Source organism: Pterocles gutturalis, unplaced genomic scaffold, assembly GCF_000699245.1.
Source record: "Pterocles gutturalis isolate BGI_N339 unplaced genomic scaffold, ASM69924v1 scaffold35591, whole genome shotgun sequence".
NCBI classification, from domain to species: domain Eukaryota; kingdom Metazoa; phylum Chordata; class Aves; order Pterocliformes; family Pteroclidae; genus Pterocles; species Pterocles gutturalis.
In genome coordinates, this window is record NW_010101648.1 from 1 (window position 1) to 22,110 (window position 22,110).

At 40.5% G+C, this 22,110-nt stretch overlaps 1 protein-coding gene across 1 annotated transcript; it reads left to right on the top strand.

Moving 5' to 3' along the window:
- Positions 1–1,923: 1,923 nt before the first annotated feature.
- Positions 1,924–9,124, top strand: TXNDC9 (thioredoxin domain containing 9). The gene is made up of 4 exons (XM_010084085.1): positions 1,924–2,141; positions 4,376–4,494; positions 6,388–6,642; positions 8,712–9,124. Exons 1-4 carry the CDS (start codon positions 1,953–1,955, stop codon positions 8,827–8,829), a joined length of 681 nt encoding a protein of 226 aa, XP_010082387.1. The 5' UTR covers positions 1,924–1,952; the 3' UTR covers positions 8,830–9,124.
- The last annotated feature ends 12,986 nt before the right edge of the window (positions 9,125–22,110 follow it).

Sequence of the window (22,110 nt, forward strand, 5' to 3'; positions counted from 1 at the left end):
TTGCCCCAACTGGGCAGGGTTCCCTCCCTCTTCTGAAGACCTTATGGCCTCTGACCTGCACTGGCAAGGTTCTTGTTTCTTCTGGAAACACAAGAATGGGGGATAGAAAATACTGATGGAGAGGCTTTGTGGTTAACAGCTTTGGGGAGAGGGACTTAAGACAAGGTACTGCAGATCAGAGCGAGTGTGGCTGAGGAGAAGGACTTGGGGGTGTTGGTTGGTGAGAAGCTGAACATGAGCCGGCAGTGTGTGTTTGCAGCCCAGAAAGCCAACCGTGTCCTGGGCTGCATCAAAAGAAGTGTGACCAGCAGGTTAAGGGAGGTGGTTCTCCCCCTCTATTCCACTCTTGTGAGACCCCCCCTGGAGTACTGCATCCAGCTCTGGAGTCCTCTGCACGGAAAAGACATGGACCTGTTGGAGCAAGTTCTGAGGATGGCCACAAAGATGATCCCATATGAGGACAGTCTGAGAGTTGGGGTTGCTCAGCCTAAAAAAGAGAAGGCTTTGGGGACACCTTATAGCAGCCTTCCAGTACTGAAAGGGGACTTATAGGAGAGCTGGGGAGGCACTCTTGATCAGGGAGGGTAGTGATAGGACAAGGGGTAACGGTTATAAGCTGAAAGAGGGTAGATTTTGATTGGATATTAGGAAGAAATTTTTTTCCTGTGAGGGGGGTGAAGCAGTGGCACAGGTTGCCCAGGGAAGCTGTGGATGCCCCATCCTTGGAGGTGTTCAAGGCCAGGCTGGATGAGGCTTTGAGCAGCCTGGTCTAGTGGAGGGTGTCCCTGCCCGTGGCAGGAGGGTTGGAACTAGATGATCTTTAAGGTCCCTTCCAGCCCAAACCGTTCTGTGATTTGATGAGGTGTGGAGTGTGGCAGCAGACTTAGCACTGGTGATGTTGTGTTATGCTTGGCCTGCTGCCATCATGTTGGTGCTTTGCCCATCAGTACTTAAAATGCTTTCTTGTCTCTATATGCTAGGTGTTTACAAAGCACTGGTAGTTTGGCTATTTTGAAATACACCAAGAGTACTCTGGAACCCAAATTCAGCACATCAAATCCGTGGCCTGTGGATTGAGAATCTGGTTGGGGTGAGTCTGCACTGCCCCTGTTTCAGAAACTGTCACTTGTTACAATGATAGCTTTTTGTAGTGTAAGTTTGTTGGGGAGAACAGTCAGTTATGTTGCCCCAACTCTTCATGCACCCTAGCCTTAGTATTTTGTGCCTTTGGAAGTGTCTGGGCAGGGGGAACTTTACAGAAAATTATTTTAGCTGTGTTTCTTCACACAGTAATTAGGTAGTGGTTGTTGGGGGTTTTTAAATCCTTCCACTGGCTGCCATAGGGTGGTGTTTGCAATAGCAGTTTTCTTGTACTAATTGAAGCAGTGTGATGGCCTAAAGCATTTGCTGTTGATCACCTTGCCTTTATTTTAGCTGAGGAGAGGAGAGTGTTAATTCAGATTTAAATATGTTAATATGCATCAGGTACTTAAAGTAATTGCATTTAAACTACTGTCAGAAACTTTTATACTGAGCATTGCTTAGACTTATTCTGAGACATCTTACACCTTGTCCCAGCAGCTTGTAGCTTTCCAGTTGTATCTTCTAGTTTCAGAATATTTACTAAAGCTACATGAATCTGTCTCAGTATTCATTTTCCTTTGGAACTGGTGGTTCCTGTGTACTTTCAACAGCTAGCTTTGGGAATGAGAGAAGAGGACTTCACTGGTATCTTTGTTGCCATCTGTGTTCATTGGGAAAGTATTCCCCAAAAGAGGTTGCAATATAGAAAAGACTTATCAACAGTTATCTTCAGATAGCATAGCATTTTGTTTCTCTACAGTGTGAACTGCAAGTAAGAGAGGTCAGGCTTTTAATTAAGTGTTTGTATAAATGTTAATTCCGTGTATCACTATTTCCACAGCTCTGAAGAGATCACTTTCTAATTAAAGATGGCTGCTGATACCTCTGTTGAAATACTTCAGAAAGTTTTGGAGAATGAAATACTTCAGACTACCAAGATTGTGGAAGAACAACTGGATGCTGGAATCCAGAAGCTGGATCAAATGGATGAAGATGAACTGGAATGCCTTAAACAAAGGAGGCTTGAGGCACTAAAAAAGGCCCAGCAGCAGAAACAAGTAATTCCCATAGTAATACAGGCTCTTGATGTCTACTACGTAACAGACTTGATGGAAATCCTAGGGAAATTACATACATGAACTAAGTGTTTTGGGGTTGTTTGTTGGGTTTTTTTCTTCCTCACCTTTCTGTACTTACTAATTTTAAATTATCCAAGAAGGCAAGTGTCTGTCCATGTGTGCATGCTTTGTGTTTTTTAACAGGAGAAGAACTTCTGTGATTGTTTACAATAAGGATAGGATAAAGAGTCTCATACAAAGATCTGAGTGTGTCCGTATTCACTGAACATTGCTATCTGGAAGCATAAGCCTTGTAGGCAACCTAATCATAAGCCTTTAGGCTCCTTAAGCTTCTGAATTCTGGAGATTTTTAGTTACGGCATGTAAGGGCTGCATGCTCTTCTTCTAAGCTCTTTTGTAGAAGAAGGATACAGGGTCTGTCCTTGTTCCTAGGGTGGAATCGTTTGTCCCACTTCTTCTAATCCAATTAAATGTTGTCTTTGTGTGACTACTAATTTCTTCTTGCAGGAAAGAGATGCTACTTTGGTCCCTGATAACTTCATGTTCAATTGTGGTTTTTATGCTCCCCAAAAACTCTTCGAACTTAGTTCTCACTGAAATTTTGGTAATGTGGCGTGAGACCTGAATTGTAAATAGGGAAGCCATAGGTCTTTTAGCTTAGAGCATCTATGCAAATGTAAACAAAGAAATAGACTGGGTTGGAGGGAACATGACTGGGTTGGCAGGAGGTGCTTTGTCTGTGGTGGAACCCCTAAAAGCTAATGCTGTTCTTTGAAACAAAATGTCATGGCATGGTTGGGGTGCTGGAGGACAGTGTTAGCGGCTTTGATTCTCTGAACGTGTCAGGAGAGAAAATGGCACACTATTTACTTGTCTTCAGAAGTTCCATTTATATTTGATTCTAGTGTTTTCCTTTTTCAGAAGTTGTAACACTTGGATGTTCTTGGATGTGAAGGTGTGGTAGTTCTCATGTGAAAGCTTGTTCATGTCAGTCACTGTTCTCATGTGTTTTCAAATGCGAATTTGAAGTAGGATACTACTCAGTAAAAGGAGTAAGCTGCCACACACAATAGGATTGTGCAGAGGGGAATTAATACATGCCCACTGTTGAAGCATAAGTCAGTTGTTGATTTGCATCATGGTTACTTCTTTATGTGCTCATACTTCTATGCATTTTTAATGTGTACAATGTTCAGGAAATTCTTTGTTCTATCCTAACTTAGGTTACAGGATATAAGGTTATTTTTGGTTTATTTGGAAACCTTTTTTTTTTTTCTTCACTATGCTAAGTCAAAACTTCAAGAGCGGTGATTTATCTAAATCTTTACCCCCACTGAAAACTAGGTTTTTTGTCAAGTTCTGTCATGCTGCAGTACTTCTAATCATTTAGCTTAGTCTGTATTTGTTTTAATGCATGACAGTTAGCTTCCAGTATTATAGAGGCTCAGTGTTTTTTCTTAAGTGCATTTGTTGAAAAACTAGAAGATTCGCTTTTTATAAACTGTATTTGCAGTTAATCAGGCATTTTTTTGAAGTTGCCTGTAAATTTTATCTTGTGAAATTCTGTTTCTCCATGCATTTTATGACTCATGGTATGTGTGTGATTTCTGAATGGCTTTCTGGAAGCCTGGCTCATATTAAGATAACTTCAGTGTATATTTGATAGATAAACATAATCTGTTGCAGGTGAGTTAGTAGGCTTTTTTTCTCCCTGATTTTTTCATAGAGGGAAAAATTAGAAGAAATCTGTTTTAATACATGTAATTACATGAATCAGTTTTAGATGACTGAGTTCTTTGAGTGTACAAAAACATTTTAGGGAGAGTAGACCAGGCTGTTGATGAGCAGTTTTTAAATGCTGAGAATTTTCTGTTGTTGGTGTTTTCTTTGAACTAGTGTAGTCTTACTGAGAGGCTGCACTGCAGAAATTTATGCAGCTCTGTACTTCCAAATAAGTGAGGTAGCTTTACTGCTCAACCACCTGTCTCTTCTTGAGAAAGAGGAAACACAAAAGTATTGTCTAGCCTAGTGGCATCTGTGTATTTTCAAAACAGAACTAAAGGTAGGGGAGTGATTGGTTTCTGTTACTGTATGAAATGGGTTTCCACTGCAGGCCCCCTCCTTTTATTTTTCTTAAAAGCTCTAGAGCTTGTATGACAGGTGCAGGACTAACAAACTCCATACTAATTATTTCCTTTTATGTTCTCTGAAAGGAGTGGCTTTCAAAAGGACATGGAGAATACAGAGAAATCCCAAGTGAGAGAGACTTTTTCCAAGAAGTCAAAGAAAGTAAAAACGTGGTTTGCCATTTCTATAGAGATACTACGTTCAGGTATAGTAAATAAGCTATGCTCAAGAAACTTTTGTTTATAGATGTCTACAAAACCAGACATGTTCTTTCAAATCCCGCAAATAAACAGGCATTTTTAGAAGTATTCAAATTCCTTCATTTTCCAAATCTCACTTCCTTCTCAAGACATTTTTTTTAATTTTTTTTTCTATTCCGGTTAATCTGGACATGATTTGACAATGATTAAAACCCTGTTACATAGTATATTAGAGATATTACTTCTTTGACAATGTTTGAGAGCATGCTGTGTTTCATTACTGATTTAGTTTGAGAGAGTCAGCTCTGTAAACGTAGTGACCATACAGGAGCAGCATTTCAAAAAGATCTCTTCAGTTATTCCAGACAGATATTTTGGACAGTTCTGGCAAATGAAAATAAAAATATAAACAAAAACTTGCCTAGCCACCTTGAGAATTTAACCTGTTATTTTGAAAGGATCTGTAGATATCAATTGCAGCTGCTATCCCTTTGTGCCTGTGCCTTTGTGATTATGTCACTTTTTTAGGGTGTGAGAGACCCAGATCTCAGAATATGTCCTGACTCAGAATAGGAACCTAAAATAAGATCTCCCACTTCCTTGGAAGAATTTTGGAAGTTCTGGGTTGTAGGCTGTTCCTCAGTGGGTCTGTCTCAATGTCTGCTGTTAAAATGCAATTGGAAAGTAGAGTAGCTTGTTGAAGGAGGAACCAGTTGTCCTGGTTTTTGTTGGTTGGGGTTTTTTTTTTCTCCCAATGTTCTGTGTAGGTTGTAGAATATAAACTGAAGCAGCCTCAATGTTAGAAATTGCAGGAGGTCAAAGCTGGATTATGCAGTGATGTATGTGCATCCTACATTTTCTAAGTTATGTGTTTTAAGTTTCAGAAATATCTGAACCAGTTGTATTTGTCTAGCTTCTATTCAAAGAAATTGAAAGACTGTCTCTGTAAATAAAGTAGCTTAGAACAGGTTTGTGTTGTATGGTTCTTGTTTCTTGAACCAAAAAAGTCTGTAGACAGGAGAAAGGACTTCCGCTGAAGTTCTTTGTAAAAGGTGTCATGCTGACAACCAGCTTGAAGGTAGTGTGTCAGGTTTACCAACCACTGTATCAAGTTGCTTTCATCCTTGCCCACTCCAGCTTTTTGGTCTACTTGGCTCTCCTCTTGAGTTAAAAGACAGTCACATCACAGAGTTCATGAAACTAAGCCAAACCACTTAAAGAAGATAATCCAGAAAGTTGAGACTGCAGGTGACAAGACCACAAATCTCTGCCATCTGACAAGTGTTTTGAGCAATTCATGTTACTGTCCCTTAGCTGAGAAGCAATAATTGTATGCTCACTTCTATTCCATTGCAACAGATAAGTGAAATATTTTTAACGATAGCACTACTGAAGCAGTCTGTGCAAATCACTGTTTTTTTTCTTTCTTTCTGTACACCGAGTTACTGCTGCATCTCTGTTGTGGAGGTAGTGACTGAAAAAAAAAAGAAGTTGTAACATGTTGAGCTCTTTTGAAAATTAAGTTCATTATAGAGAATTTTTGCCAGCTGACAAGTGGTGAAGCTAGAGCAGGAAGACTAGAAGTCAGAGGGAAATTTGATCAATAAATGCAGGCCTCAAGAAATGAGAGAGGCTTTCAGATGTATGTGAGAGTAGTTAGGAAGAAGTAAGAGAAATGGGTGGTGTAACTGTGTAATATAAAGGTGGTCCAAGATGCTCATAGTAATTAAATCCAGCTACCTTTGAAACACAGTGTCTCTTGAAACTAAATTCTTAATTATTAAGGTCATATCTGAGGAATTAACGTGATAGAACTAGCTCTTTGCTGTTCCTTTCAGACTTTCTCTAAAATACATGTTCTTCGGCTTATTGATTCTAACACTTTGGTTTTTTCACAGGTGCCAAATAATGGACAAACATTTGACTGTACTGGCGAAAAAGCACATTGAGACAAAATTCTTGAAATTAAATGCTGAAAAATCTCCTTTCTTGTGTGAGAGACTGCGCATCAAAGTAATTCCCACTCTAGCACTAGTAAAAGATGGAAAAACACAAGACTATGTTGTGGGCTTTACTGATCTTGGTAACACTGATGACTTCACTACAGAGACCTTAGAATGGAGATTAGGCTGTGCAGATGTAATTAATTACAGGTAATTAATTGTTTTGTGTTTGTTTCATTTTCATATACACTGCAAGGAGGACATACTTGCAGACAGGAGAATCTGGAAAAATTTGTAACTTTGGCTGATATCTTGTATGCTTAAGACACACAAGAGTTTATTCCAGTTATTTAATCTGTATACTTGGGCAAGGGAAAGAAGAGAGTATCTCTTTGGCAAAATATTGAGACATAATGAGCATTGCGTTGTCCTTTTTGTACAGTAATAAAAACAGGAATTCTTGCCATAAGGTGTATAGAGTAGCTACACTGCTTTGATGTGGCCTCTCAGTGTCACACATCTCATGTAATCCTTTTTAAGTCAGCTATAGATGCTTAGATGTCGCAGTTGCAATGCAGTAGAGTGTTTTTAATCCACTTCAGAGAAAACTCAGCTAGTCATCCTTAAACTGCATCTTAATCCATATTACATACATGAATGCGTTTTTTTTTTCCAATGAACAGTCACCACAATAGCCTAACTTTACAGGAGAATCATTTACCAGAACTTTCTGCTTTGCTTTCCAGTGAGGCTAAAACGCCGTCTTTTATCTTTTTAGGTTAATTTTGCTTTTTTTTGTTTTGAATGTCTTTGGCTTTTTTCTTTTATTTTAAACTTAATTATCTGAATTTATTTCAATGTCTAATTTCCAAATTTTGTCAAGAAGTATTATTGTATCTTAAAAGCAAAGAAACTGCTGTTCAATTTAGCTTAGTAGCTGTTGAACTTCAGATTAAATGACTGAAATGGAAATTTGTAATTCAAAGAAGTGGTAATACCCACTTCTCAGTTCAAATACACAGAGAAGTGAAAAGCAGCTTGGTTATATATTCTGGACAGCAATAGCCTTTTATGGGAGAAATCTTTCAGTGAAGTTGTACCAAGCTGCGTTGAATTTACTACGTTAGTACTTTGGCTTACAGCATAATTTTACTTCCTACTTGACTCTACTAGTACTGTATATTCCGCTCTTAGCTTTTTGAGGAGTGGGGGGTTTGTTTCATTCTTTGTGCATTTTGCCAGATTCTGAGTTTGGTACCCTGGCTTTGCAAAGTGAGCCACAGTGTCTGTACAGGCCAGGAGATTCATTCCAGGAAACATCCATTTATGTACAAGTGTTGCATTTCCTCACTGCTCTGAATGTGATGTCCCACTCTCTGGAGTTCCTGAAAAGGAGATAGTTCTCCTCAGAGCCTAGAAATAGTTCTTTTCCTTCAAACTGTGGGATAGCAGATGGTGAAAGGATATACTGTATTTAGGGGAAAAACTGTTTAGGTCATATTGTTGGACCAAAATCAGGATTCCAGTGGTGTATTGACTTACTACTGATATGTAATTAACTAGCAACCAGTGAATTGTACATTTAGGATCAATATCAGCAGAATGTTATTTACAATACCTACAAATTTTTGAACACCCTTCTATAGCTAATTCCAGGAGGTTCTAATTGCTTGCTTACTCACAGACACTTAGATGCAAACCCCTCACAGTCAGTGAAAGCACACATGCCCTTTTCTGAGCAACGGGATGGGATTCCCCTCCTTGTGCACCCTTGCCGTAGGAGATGTGGGTGCTCCAGCTTTATCTGAGCACCTGCTGTTCCCTACAAACCATGGACCCACACCCTGGTGAGAAAGTCCCCACAGGGTCATACATACTTCTACTCTGAAGTCTCTGTTACAAAGCTCTAGTTTCTTTTGTACTTCTGGCTCCTCATTTGTTTTGAAAAGTCTCTGTAATTCCCTGGTTACTGTATAATCTGACAGATGGTTGTCTTTAGCATGATCAGCTTGCAGCAGAAGCCCTTTCAGACAGTTTTTCTCTAGACCTCCAATTACAGGTGCTGTTTACACTCACACTCCTGTCTGAACTACAGTTATCCAGGCCATTTTGTCCAGGATGTCCTGTGCTAGCAACACCACCCTGCTACTCAGGGTGGCTCTGAGGAGTAGCGGTTGTGTTGTCTTAGTGTTTTTTCTGGAGAAGCAGGTAATTAGAGATGCTACTTACTGTCCACATGAATATGGCTTTAATCAACATGTCTTACTCTTTTTCTCCAGTGGAAACTTGATGGACCCACCTTTTCAAAGTCAAAAGAAATTTGGAACCTTTACAAAGCTGGATAAGAAGACCATCAGAGGAAAGAAATATGATTCAGATTCTGATGATGATGACTAGAAGAACAGCTAAATATATTTGTAAATCATCTTTTGTTTATGCTTGGTACATTTCTAAGAATGTTTTTATAAAGCTTACTGCTTTTCATTACATCTGCACATAATGCTCATTTTTCTATACAGTTTTATACAACTTAGTCATAGCAGAAAAAAGCTTAAATTTTTTTTCCCCTCTTTTGGAGGTCATTTGTAATTCAGAATTTAGTCCTTCTAACTAAAAAATGTGGCAAATGATGGACTTTGTCTTAAGTATAAGTTTATGAAGTGTTTTGAAGTAACTGTTAGAAACAACTGTACCAAGTCAGGCCAAAGGTCCCACTGGCCCAGCATCCAGTCTCAGTGGCCAAAAGCAGATGCACGAGGAAGAGTGAAAACAGGGTGAGCAGAGAGCGATGCTTCTCCAGAATCAAGCAATCTGTGGCTTGGGGAATTCTGTATCTGAGAGCCTGTGCCAGTTAAAATGTAAGAAAAATCTCTTTAAATCTTCATAGTATCCTAGCATCTGCATCATATGGCAAGGAGTGCACAGTTTAACAGTGTTGTGTGAAGAACTACTTTTTTTCCTTGAATCTGACGGTTCCGGGGCTTTTTTCCCTGATTTTCTTTAATAAGGAGATGATAGACACTTTTTTGAAAGAGTTTTCCTATCAGTTCCTCTTTCAGTTGTTTTTTAAAATTTATATTACCAGTAAAGCACCGCAAAATGATGAGTAAAGGAATTTTTTAAAAATTATTATCTTATGGTGCCATATTGTGATATTGAATAACCTAACTACATTGCACTATAAGTTGTAAAAAAAGTTGTAACTTCTGTGGATTCTGACATAGATTGTCAAGAGAAATGCTCTTTTACCATCTATGTACGCTGCATGTTAAAGCTGATACAGCAGGTAATAGCACACAGCAACAAGCATATGGAAAACAGCCTTGTTCACAGGTTTGTATAGTTCTGTGGTTTTGAATGTGTGGATTTTATAGCAGATGCTTTGTACAAGAGAATAGAATAGAGAAAAGTACTTGGGAGAAACGTTGATCTGTTAAGTTTAGATACAGCACCGCATACTGTGTACTGTTCTTCAGTAATGGACAGAATTTTCAAGGGATATCTTTTTTGGAATACAATGTAAAATTTCTGGGTAGGTGAAGAGTTGATGGGTTTTCATTTTCAAAAGAAGTACTTTGCCGTGTGCTGAAGGACCCTTTTGAGGTGGTACGTTTAATCCAGTTGGCCCAAAAAGCAGTGAAGTGGGTCTAGTCAGTCTTGCTGCATTGTAGTGGAGAACGCTTGTGATTGGGCCAGCCCAGCAATATATCTCTGTAAGTACATTTAAAAAATTATATTTTATTTCTGTTCATGTACATTGAAATAAAATTATTTTAATTCTAATGTTGACTTTTGCATCCTTTCAAATAAGGTGGTCTAGGTGTTGTGTGTTATCTTTTCTTTTAATAAGTTCCATCGGAAAGTTGCATGTGCTTTTTCTAGATTTCTAGCAAACTACTGACAGTTCTGTCTAACATTAAGACATCACTATCAGAAGGCAGTCAGCTTAAGATGTACACACTGTCTGTTAATCTACTAGAAGCATAAAGTAAACTTGCTTCAAGTTGGTCTCCTTTTTAATGCACAGCCTCCCTAAATGCACTAGAAAGTCATTTTTTGTTGTTGTTGTTTTTCAATTGGTTCCATTAAATTTAATTTAGGAAATCAATATTCCAACGGCATTTTTAAGAGTGTCTTAGCAGGACTCATTGCTGAGTCCTAATTATGTTGAACAGGCTGTGGAAATACAAGATCATGTCTATCATGATTGCATGCTGTGTGGAAACACGTGGGCTTGTTAGGATTCCATCATGGTGCGTAGTTAGAGGTTATTCAGTTCCATGTGTGAATAGCCCCATTACAAACTGTGCAGATCCTAGTCAGAGTCTGTGGTTTCATGTCACTTTAAGCTGCTCATGTTTTTTTTTCCTAAGTTGATCTTCAGTTGAACGTTTTCCTTCATCTGGCTTGTAATATGGCCACATGCACTCTAGCGCAGATACGAGAAAAAAATTGGGTAAAAGGGAATGTTGAGACTGTTTGTACTAATAAGTTTAAATTTATTTTGAAATAGCGGCCTCATAGTTCTGTCTGCTTCTTTACTTTTATGTCTGCTTTTTGCATTTCCTGTCTTGAAGATTAATACTGTCATTGAACAGTCCTCGTGGTAAGATCTCTCCATTCTTGATCTGCATATTTGAGATGATCCATCCAAATCCAAAAATGTTACTTTGTCTGAAACTTAAAATTTTTTAATAACTGGGGAAAATTCTTCTGGTTTGAGTTGTGAGTGTATTAGGTTTGTGTGTCAAGGTTTTGGTAGCGGTAATGGTGGGGCAGAGGTCCACCTGTAGCCCCTGGAGGACCCCACACTGGAGCAGGTGGATGTCCGAAGGAGGCTGTGACCCTCTGGGAAGCCCACACTGGAGCAGGCTCCTGGCAGGACCTGTGGCCCCTTGGAGAGAGGAGCCCAGGTTGGAGCAGGTTTGCTGGCAGGACTTGTGACCATGTCGGGGACCAATGCTGGAGCAGTCTGTGCCTGAAGGATGGCACCCCATGGAAGAGATCCATGCTGGAGCAGTTCATGAAGAACTGTGGCTGATGGAAAGAAGTCATGTTGGAGATGTGAGGAGGAAGAAACTGCAGAAACCTGTGATGAACTGACCCCTACCTCTATTCCCTCTCCCCCTGCACTAATGGTAAGGAGGAGGTGGAGAAAATCTTAAGTAAGTTAAGCCCAGGAAGAAGGGAGGGGTTTGGGGAAGGTGTTTAAAGATTTGGTTTTGTTTCTCATTACCCTACTCTGATTTGATTTGTAATAACTTAATTTTCCCCAAATTGAGTCTGTTTTGCCTGTGATGCTAATTGCTGAGTGATTTCTCCCTGTCCTTATCTCAACCCATGAGCTTGTTGTTGTATTTTCTCTCCCCTGTCCAGCTGAGAAGGGGGAGTGATAGAGCTGCTTTGGTGGGCACCTGGCATCCAGCCAGAGTCAACCCACCGCAGTGAGGAACGAATTATTATTCTATGATAGAGCTCAGTCATTTTGCAGTAGAGATTAAATAATGAAGTGTCCATGATAAGGACACTTAGCTTAGCAAGCTAGAAGTGTAAACCATCCAAAGAACACCAACTCAAACAAATATCAGCTCTACAGACTTCAAAAGCGTGAAGCTTAACTTTGTCAACAGCTAGTGGGAATATGGCTGATGGATGAGAAGATGATGATACACTATGTAGGAAGGATGCAGGCTGCGTGTGATTAATTGCTTATGGCAGATAGATTGTATATGTAAGGACATGACTAAATAAGATTCCCGAGCCTAGACTAATCACAAAATGGTACCTGGTCTCGCATGTTTTAGCCGTGAAAGGATATTGTACAATAAAAAGATGAGAAACGTTCACACACAGCTTTTGAAGTTATGGGGCTTCTGTATGAACTCAGCATGTAACTTGAGTAAAGATTAGTGCTTAGGTCTGTGCTTGATGCTTGCATGAAGTAATCATTAAAGAAATGCATGGGGAAAATAATAACCAAACAGGATCTGTGTTGTTCAGTTCTTAATGCTACATTATTTGGACTTGACTGAGCACTCCTTGATGGCTGATTGATCCCACGTCGTGCTTGTGATGCTCTGCTCTGGAAATCTACCTAGAAGTTAAGTGCTGAGTTGAGCTTTGGAAAGTGTAAAGAAGTCTGGTCCCTGAAAGAGGTGGGATGAGAAACAAACTAGAGCAGGCAACATCTGAGCAGCTGCTCTCAGATCCCATTCGTTTAGTAGGTTGGATTGCCTGCAAGTGTGATGGAGGTCATTGAGGGAGGCCGACTCAAAAGATGAATTTATGCTTTCCAGTCCTCTCTTCCAGGTAATCCACATTGTTCCGTTTCCCATCTAGAAATTTCAGTAGAAAATTTGGGCTTTGAACAGCATGGTTGCATTCTAAAACAAGCCCTTTGTCTTCCATGTAAGTGTACAGCCAGTGTCCACAACCCAGTGTCTCTCGCATGCACACAACCACAAACAAGTACAAGCTGGTGCAGAAATAATGTGGCTTCTGTACTCATTGCATTTTCAATATATTTCTATTCTACTTTTTTAAAGGAAAATTCTGTCAGTAGGGGGTTGATGTGTCTGTCTCTTCAGAACATCTGTAAATGATAGTTCAACGGTGATGGTTACACTCCAGAGTTTAAGGAAAGCCTCTCTAGGAATCAGAATTGGAGGGTACTTGATGTTACAGTTGAGTATTTTAGAATTGTTCTGAGGGGGATGTTGCCCCTGAGCCCCCTTTAAAGGATAAATAGGTAGATGGGTTCCAACACATTTGCGCAAATTACTGCTCTGAAGGTCTACTCTGATCTTTTGTTATTGGATCATGCTTTGGAGCCTTCAGAGTTAAGCCTGTCAAATATGATTGTGGTGATGCAAAACATTCTAGTCTCCCAGGTGCTCCTTGTTATCTGTCCCCCTGGAGAGCACTATTCTGTATCCTATGCTGCAAAAGGGAACATACGTCCATACCTTTTTCATCAACTTAAGCTAACACATTAAACTGGCTATAGTAGTGAATAAGAGGTCAGAGCATCACCAAAAAAAATCTTGTTCAAATTTGGTGGATTAATTTTAAGTCCACATACACTGAGAGATGTTTGATGCTTGTTGATGGAAAGGGAATAGTTAAAAAAACTTGCTTTTAGACATCCTGTGAGATGCATATTCTAAGGCTAAATATTTGGGATTAGCTATTACAGTCATGGCTTGAGCTGCCTAAAATAAACTACCACTGATCCAGGAGCCATGTCACTGTGTCATGTTGGTGTTCAGTAAGTGTTAATGTACTGAAGTACTGAGGCCTGAGCAATAGGCCCAGAACCAAAGTTGACCTCTAGATGAACCTCCCAATCAAGTGTTATAATATTAGCATCTGATCATCGATGAAATATGTATAATCATTAGTACAATATGTATGATCATTAGCAAAAGACATAGCTTGGATAAAATATAATCATTAGTGAAGGCCGAACGTCATGAGAATGTGTTTATCTTTCCTGTTTAGAGGCAGGTTGTCAAGGCCATGAAACCAGATGTCAGCCTTGTTCGGAAATATGTGGGCAAAGCCAAACAGAAAAAGAAACTCCCTTGGTTCTTCCTTAACCCCTGGACAGGCTTTAGGTGAGATCTAAAGGAAAGTGAAACCAGATGTTTCTATATAAACTTGTTTATTCAGCAATATAGAAAGCTGGACCCTCTTGCAGCAGCTTTGGAGACCTCACCTACGAGTGGATGCACTGCGTAGGACCTCCCAATTGCCAGGACAGGTTCTCCAAATCCTCGCTGCAACCAGGGCTCCCCAGCAACTGTGGATCTGGATGATGGTAAAGTATTAGGGCAATTGGTGATGTGTCTTTCTTAATCACTATAGATAGCTGTATCTAGTATTGATGAGGTGCATTACCTTGTTTTGTTTTATTCTCGCTGTATTATTTCACTTTTTATTTCATTGCTTTAATCACTTATTATTTTATTGCTTTAAACATAAGTAAAGATAAGCTCACTTCTCTAACTTGGTGTCTGTGTCCTTTATGCTGACCCCATCCATTGACAAAACATATACTTTGCCCCTTTTTGAACACAATTTGTTCAGACATCATCTGCCTGGTGGTATGATTTCAACATATGACTCTTATAAAAAAGGTTTAAAAATTAACTTATCTGCTTCACAAACCATACAGTCTTCAGTAACCATTGGCTTTTCCCAAGATGACATTGTATGCAAATCAGATGACTGTAATACACAAAACCAAATTAATTCCTTTCCTGATCTTCTTCCTCTTTGCTAATTATTCCTTTTGTTATTCTGCTGCCCCAGAAAAGAGCCTGAAACTGTTTCCTGTTTGGTTTCTAAAATGCTGACAGGCCTCAATGCTTTGTAACATGAATACCAGGCACACAGAAATGCTCTTTATAGTTATGATTAATGGGTAAAGTTAATTATTAATGGATGTGAGTTTGATGTCCTTGTGAGTCATGAATGCACTATCCTCATTTAGTATGTGGGAAACTCCAACAAGATGAGCTCTACTGAAGGACACAACATCAAGGATTAGGTGCTCCAGTATCTAATTTCAATCTCTTACTGGAATCCAGATTTTGGGATTAGGTGTGTCAGTTCCCGCTCTGGTGGGTGGTGCCCTGGGGTAGGATGCAAGGCATCCAGAAGGCTAATGAGCACTGCCAAAGTGAGCAACTACAAAATGTTTTACCCACGTGCAGCATTCCTCTACGCCTTTGTTTCTGGAGCTTCATACAGCTCAGTGTCAGGCTTGTGGGACTGGAAAGAGGGAGCAAGAGAAAATGTGACCTTGTAGCTTATGGATTTGAGAGGAAATAAGGCTCTCCTCCCTATTCCCCATACTTTGTGTGTTTTCCACACTTACTACAAAATATTACATTGGGGTTTTTTTTTCCCCTCTCCCTGTTGAAACACCAAGGCATCATCTGCCTGGAACATGAAGCTGATGCAAGTGTGTCCCTACAGGGGCTGTAGGGCCTTTCTCTTGTCTTCCCACCAACTTCCCCTGTGCCTCCAGTGTTCTCTGCTGTGCAGTAACACAACCTTGACATGAAGAAGAATGAACACACGTGCATCCAGTCTTGGATGCAGTCTTGGTGTGAGGGGCATAAGGAATTTACAGAAAAGGGAGGTTAGCATAGGTTTCTGCCTTCGTAAGGTTATCTTCTAAGATTGGTCTTGCTTCTGCCATGGCTAGTTTAAACAAAGTGGGGATCATAGCACTTCTGTGACTAAATGCATGTGTGTGTGCTGTAAACTCCCACTCAGCCAGAGATTTTGGCATTGGGACACAAAGTCCAGAGCCCAGACTTTGGGACATAAGGACCAAGCTCCTCTGGCTGGGCCACTATAGACTCAAACAGGAGTGGAATTATGTCTCAGCCAAGTACTTGGAATGCAGCTTTGGAGCATGACAGGGCCTTGTTTCTTGCCTTATGACCATAAACCCTCTCCTGACCCGCTTTAGGTGATAGATCTGTCTTTAAACTGGGATGTGAACTGATGTCTCCGTAAGATCCAGTCCAGTGACCTCTTTCTAGAACATCTTTCCTACAGTAAAACTCAAAGTCTAATTTTAGCGAACAGAAGGAAAACACTTTGTTACTCCCTCACAAACACTTTTGGTCTTAGTTATTTTACATGATAGCTAGAGAGATGCTTTGTGCAGAGCAGGTTGTCATTTCAATGCCCACCTGCATTCTTCAGAAAGGCAAGATAAAGGAAGAGATTGAGGCCCTCAGCACCAGTTCACTTCTGAACACAGTGACAACTGAGAGCCTCATGTCTCACAAGTTTGAAGATCTCTGTTATCATTACTTGCAGGTAGGCCAGATGTAAAAAAGACAATCTATGGAAATGTAATAACTGGCTGCGTGGGAAAGACAGCTCTAGAGGGTTTGTTTGAGATGATGCTACGGATGCATCTTTAACTGGCCAGTTAGTGGTAGGCACCCAACACACGTCAGCTGTCGTGGGCAGCTTCCCTATAAAGTAGTTATAAAGTCTGTGAATACCTGGTGTTACCTATAATTACGTCCCAGACAAAAGGAACAACCTGAGAAATGCATCTGTCTGCCAATGTTATGAAACCAGAGTTGAAACTCACAACAGAGACAGTAATTAGTACAGGTATTGTTCCAGGCAATTTTAGATAGCATTCTCACCACCCAGTGAAATGTGATGATATATCCTGCAATCTGAAGAAGGATAACGTGTGTAACACATAATGCTTTTCACAATGATGCTCCATTTTGATAATGTCTCCATTAAGTGGAATGGAAAAAACCTCACCCTGGTAGATCACCTGGCATGAGGAAAAAAATATAAGGTGAAAATCTGTGAGCAGGAAAGAACTGATGTTATTGAATCTTCGTGTGCTTTCGATCTCAGATGCACTTGTTTCTAGCTTATGTAAAATGGCAAAATGCTACCCTGTTGGGTAGCATTTTTTATCCATCCTGTACTCCCTTTAGCTCAGTGGAACTAATGGTGTCAGCAAAAGACCAAGGGAAAGCCATATCTGTGGTAACTGACTGTAGCTTATTGCCAGGATGCCCCTGGGAATACCGGGAAGCTTTCCTGCTTCTTAAGCTTAAGATGTAGATACCATTTGACAAGTGAACTTCTCCTCTTTCATAGAATCACAGAATGACCTGGGTTGAAAAGGACCATAAAGATCATCTAGTTCCAACCCCCTTGCTGTGGGCAGGGTTGCCAACCACTTAGAGCAGGCTGCCCAGGGCCCCATCCAGCCTGGCCTTGAACACCTCCAGGGATGGGGCATCCACAGCTTCTCTGGGAAACCTGTTCCAGTGTCTCACCATCCTCACAGTGAAAAATTTCCACCTAATATCTAACCTAAATCTCCCATCTCTTAGTTTAAAACCATTCCCCCTCCTCCTGTCACTATCAGCCCCTGTAAACAGTTGCTCCCCCTCCTGTTTATAGGCTCCCTTCAAGTACTGGAAGGCCACAATGAGGTCTCCCTGGAGCCTTCTCTTCTCCAGGCTAAACAAGCCCAGTTCCCTCAACCTTTCTTCAGAGGAGAGGTGCTCCAGCCCTCTGATCATCTTTGTGGCCCTCCTCTGGACTCCTTCCAAGAGCTCCACGTCTTTCTTGTACTGGGGGCCCCAGGCCTGGACACAGTACTCCAGATGGGGCCTCACAACAGCAGAGTAGAGGGGCACAATCATCTCCCTCTCCCTGCTGGCCTTGACTTTCCATCTCCTCCCTCCTAATCACATGCTGTGCTGACCAAAATCCAGCAGAAGGGGAATATATACTGGCATCTTTTATGTTTAAACATTACACAACAGCAAAAGGAGTTTAAAATTATTGGGTTGTTGGGGTTTTTAAAGTTGTAACATTTGTGTCCTTTTTCTTTAATATTAATTTAATAACATCATATTTCAATGACGTTCATATATTTTCCCTTCTACCAAGCATGAGGGGCTAGCAACTTCCTGTCCTTCTAAATGAGAGCCTCACAATATAATATGAATCCAAAAACCTGTGCTTTTGAACAAAATACCAAGAATAATAAAGAAAAACACAAAAAGAGGTATGGTACTATTATGAGAGAAGGCAACATTTTTCAGGAACATCAGTCCGGTACATTCCTGGATATCTCTTTATGAAGTCCAGCCATTTAGAAAGGGCTGCTTTAGTCATATACACAGCTTCTAACTCATCCCCTATTCAACCTATCAAAAGTAGCATCATATCACAATTGTGTACATCCTTTCTGTTGGGTCATGGGCTCTGTCAGAGGTAGGCCTTATTGACACTTGACATAATTTTCCAAATATAATCTATCATAAAACTGATATGCTGTGCTGTACTAGTGACAGATGCAGCCCACTCTCAATAAGTTTTTCACCTGGATTTGACGCTCTGGGTTTACGGCCCCACAAAGACCTTTGAGCAGAAGATTTTGTTTTGTTTTCTAATGTCCTGCAGGTCCCCTTACATGGTGGTGCCTTGGCCAAGTGCAGTGGCTTAGAACCCTGCCCCATTCAACATACACGAGCATGTCCTTGTTTCTATAGAGGCTGCCTGCTTTCTGCATTCACTCTAAAAGGTAGTCAGCAAATTTTGTGGGGATAAAGAGGTTTTTAGCAAGAAAATGTCCCATTCATAAAGCTGCTGAAAAAATATCCTCATATTTGGCCTTATACTGGAAGCTGTGAGAATACAAGGAACCTGTCCCAGGGACCTAAGAGCGTACAGCAGCACAGATAAAAATAATTGTACTTAAAACATAACCTCTGCCATTCAATGAGTGAATAAAGAGCAATGTAATGCAGAACAGGCATTAGGAATTCATGTGACAGCACTGTGAAATGTAGAAAATCTGTGATTACATGGATAATAAATGAGAAAATACATAGCAATTCAAAACTTTATCATAAGGACCATTAGCAAGTGGCCAATGCATTAGGAAAGAAATCTTACCTAAGGTCAGAGGCTACTTTTCAAAAAAAGTCGCAAGCCATCAGCATGAACACAGGTTCAGCAACAGAGGAACACTAGTTTATTACCACTAACAGGATACTGTTTTTATAAAAGGTAACTGTATGTTAAAACTAAATTATTCTCATCTATTTGAGAGAAGACATCTCATTCTAATACAAATTATCTTGTTCTATAGAAGGCCAATGAACACATCTACTGTTTTTTTTTGCCACCAAGCTGTGTACTATGACCTTTTCCCAGCTCATTTCTTCTGTCTTTCCTCCCCTCCAGCATTTCCTTGGCTGTTATTTCCTTTTGAAAGGATTAAAGCCACACTGTACATGTGATGTCTTTATTTTCTACCTGTTATTTCCAAAGGTACCGCATAGATTCTTACCTTACATTATGTCAAATGTTACCTTTTACTATTTAAAATGTTAAACCCAATAAAAGAATTAAGTTACAGTCTAGTCTGAAACACCACAATAAAACATCCAGTTTGTATATGAAGAATGATTGCCTAGACATGTTGCAATCTTTGGGAAGATGTCTATTATTTCCATGTTTCACCCAAATAAATGAGTTTTATACTTAAGACTCACCTTAACCCATATCCCAGCCCTCCTGTAAAAACAGGGCTAGGTTCTCCAGTGAAGCTTCCCTCTACTCAGGACTATCTGAGGATCTAAGTCCATGATATTTGTGTTTATTGATTTTTAAGGTGATGATGCCCACTAGACCATCTCTGTTTTACAGACTAATAACCATCGCTTGGTTTTGAACCCAGTAATTCGTATCTGGCCAAAACAGTGTTTCCTACCTGTCACATCTCAAGCCCAAAAGAAAGCAAGGGGACTAAATGGATTTGTGACAAGAAAATTCTTAATTTGAGATAATGAAGAGAAGGCTACTAGAAGAAAATCTTGCTTTCCTAGCCTCCACACATGCTGGGCAGAGAGTGGCGAAGAGAAAAATGTGGGGAAAGAGGCAGGCTTAGAGGGCGTTGGCGTCCCAGACCATCTTTCAATCTCCCAGTGGCTCAGATGTTTTACAAACATGAAAAGCATCTCGGACACATGGTGCAAGTCTTTCAGAACCCTCTGTGTGCCCCCACTGGCTTCAGCTGCCGAGATACCATTTCTCTTCCTCCTTGTTTCAGCTGTAGCATCCTGCCTCCCCAAATCTGAAAGTCAAACCTGCCTCTACTCTCAAAGTTTTCAAGTCACCCTCCTGAATTAGGCTTGTTGTAAGCAATGAAGAAGTGAGATACTCAAATTGTCCTTTTTGGAATTCATATTAAAGTATTATACTCAATTAAAAACTTGCCAATCTGAAGTCATTGAGGAAACAAAAACCTTTCCAGAAACGTGTCCAGGCTGATCTGAGATGCAAAGCAAGGAGAGCACTAGACAGGGATCTGATTTTTGCTTGGCCTTTGCCACTGATTCACTGCAATGCTTTCTGCAAGTCATTTATTGTGCATCAATGTGCTTATTGATGGAGCAAAAACAGTATTTATTTCCTTTCACAGAGTTGTCCTGAGTCTTACTAACCACTGCTTGTGCAAATCTTTGGATGAAAGGGATCATAATATGACTTATTATACTTTAAAACAAGTGTCATCACACTAGGCAGGAATTAACATTCCAAAGCCTGCAGGGTGGGTACTTTTCATACACATATATATAACAGTCATCAAATGGCCTGCCTCAGAGGAAGGCTGATTGAAGACAGGTGAGTCTGAATTCACTCAGAGAATATTTATTTAGAAGCAGAAGCCTTGATTTTGCTTTGATTTAGCGTTTGATCAATATTGTGATTGTTATGATCTTTCTACTTAAGGCTTGTGGTGATTTTTGTGATGGGAGGGGAAAAAACAGCTGATAACTTAAAACTTTATAATATGGCAATTTTCTGCATGTGGAAACAGCTACAGCCTTTAGCTTTTGATGGAGCTCCATACAGACTTGCTGTTGAATTAATAGGTATTGGGTCAAGCTATATTGATGGAGGCTTGCAAATACTCTCAGAGCTCAAACCGAGCTACTGCATGTAGCCAGCTCCAGCCGTGGGTGTTTGCTGGCCTGAATAAGCTCTCTCAGGACAAGGGAATCTTTCTGATGACACTGGTGGTCAATTTGTGTTTATGCATCCACGCAGTTTGGTTTGCAGTATGAATACAGACTAAAGAGAAAGTCACACATTATTAAAATCAACAAGGCACTTCCAAGTGTTAATAGCATTGAGTGATGATTGCCTACGAGACTCATGGGCTGTTTTGTATTTGCAGTCCTCTCAGGGAAAAAGAAACATTTGTACGCCGTAAAAAATGCTCAGTTTAAATGCAGTCACTAGCAAGGCGAGTATAGTCAATGTTTTTTCCAGTTGACAACAATCTGATGACATTTTGGGATTTTATTAATAAGCACAACAGATGCATATATTACTAAAGTTATTATCTGCCATTATCACACACAGGAATTAATGCAGAAGTGTTATTTCATGAGCAAAATATTTGCCTTGCACACTCTTAACAGAGAGGGTCATATTGCTTGATTTTTGAAAACACGTTTTTCCAAAAGTCAAGCAAAAATCCCATTGCTTTTTGAAGAGAGAGGCAAAGGGTGCATGCAATCTGTAGCACATTGGACTTCAAACACTTATGTAATTAAAGCAAAGGCACTGTACCTTCTCATCATAAAGATATGCTATGAGTGTTCAGGAAGGACCATGTGAGCAAGTGATGTGAAGTGACAGGGGGTAAAAAATCCCTGCCAGCCCAGGCTGCTAACTGCTCCCTGATCCCGAGCTCCCCAGGCTTGGCTGTTCGCTCTCAATGTGATGGTGTAGTGGCAGCACACAAGATGGAGGAGACATTCACCTGCAGGAGAAGCCTGTTTCCCCAAAACGAGGAGGAAATAAGGAGCAGATGGGGCTCCCATCATTTGCTTGTCCTCCCACCACCACTTGCTGAAGCTGTCGGCTGCGTCCCATGCTGGGAGTGAGGGGGGGACAGTGCTGCGGGGAGGGTGCCTCTGCTCCCCAACCCCTCTTCAGCTAATGGCGTCCCTGCCCGGTGCCTCGGGGTGGGAGCCTTTGGCATGCAAACTCTGCTACAGTGCTGTTGAAAATCAGCCCTGATTTCTTCATGTTTTGCAAATCACTGTGTTTCCAGGTCTCCTGGGGCAGCTGAGGAGAGCCATCGCC

Bases quoted from the DNA above. Each gene is read 5' to 3' on its own strand.
- TXNDC9 (XM_010084085.1), top strand. From the start codon at position 1,953: ATGGCTGCTGATACCTCTGTTGAAATACTTCAGAAAGTTTTGGAGAAT. The intron at 2,142-4,375 runs GTAATTCCCATA...GTTCTCTGAAAG, and splicing joins AGGCCCAGCAGCAGAAACAA to GAGTGGCTTTCAAAAGGACA. The intron at 4,495-6,387 runs GTATAGTAAATA...GTTTTTTCACAG, and splicing joins TATAGAGATACTACGTTCAG to GTGCCAAATAATGGACAAAC.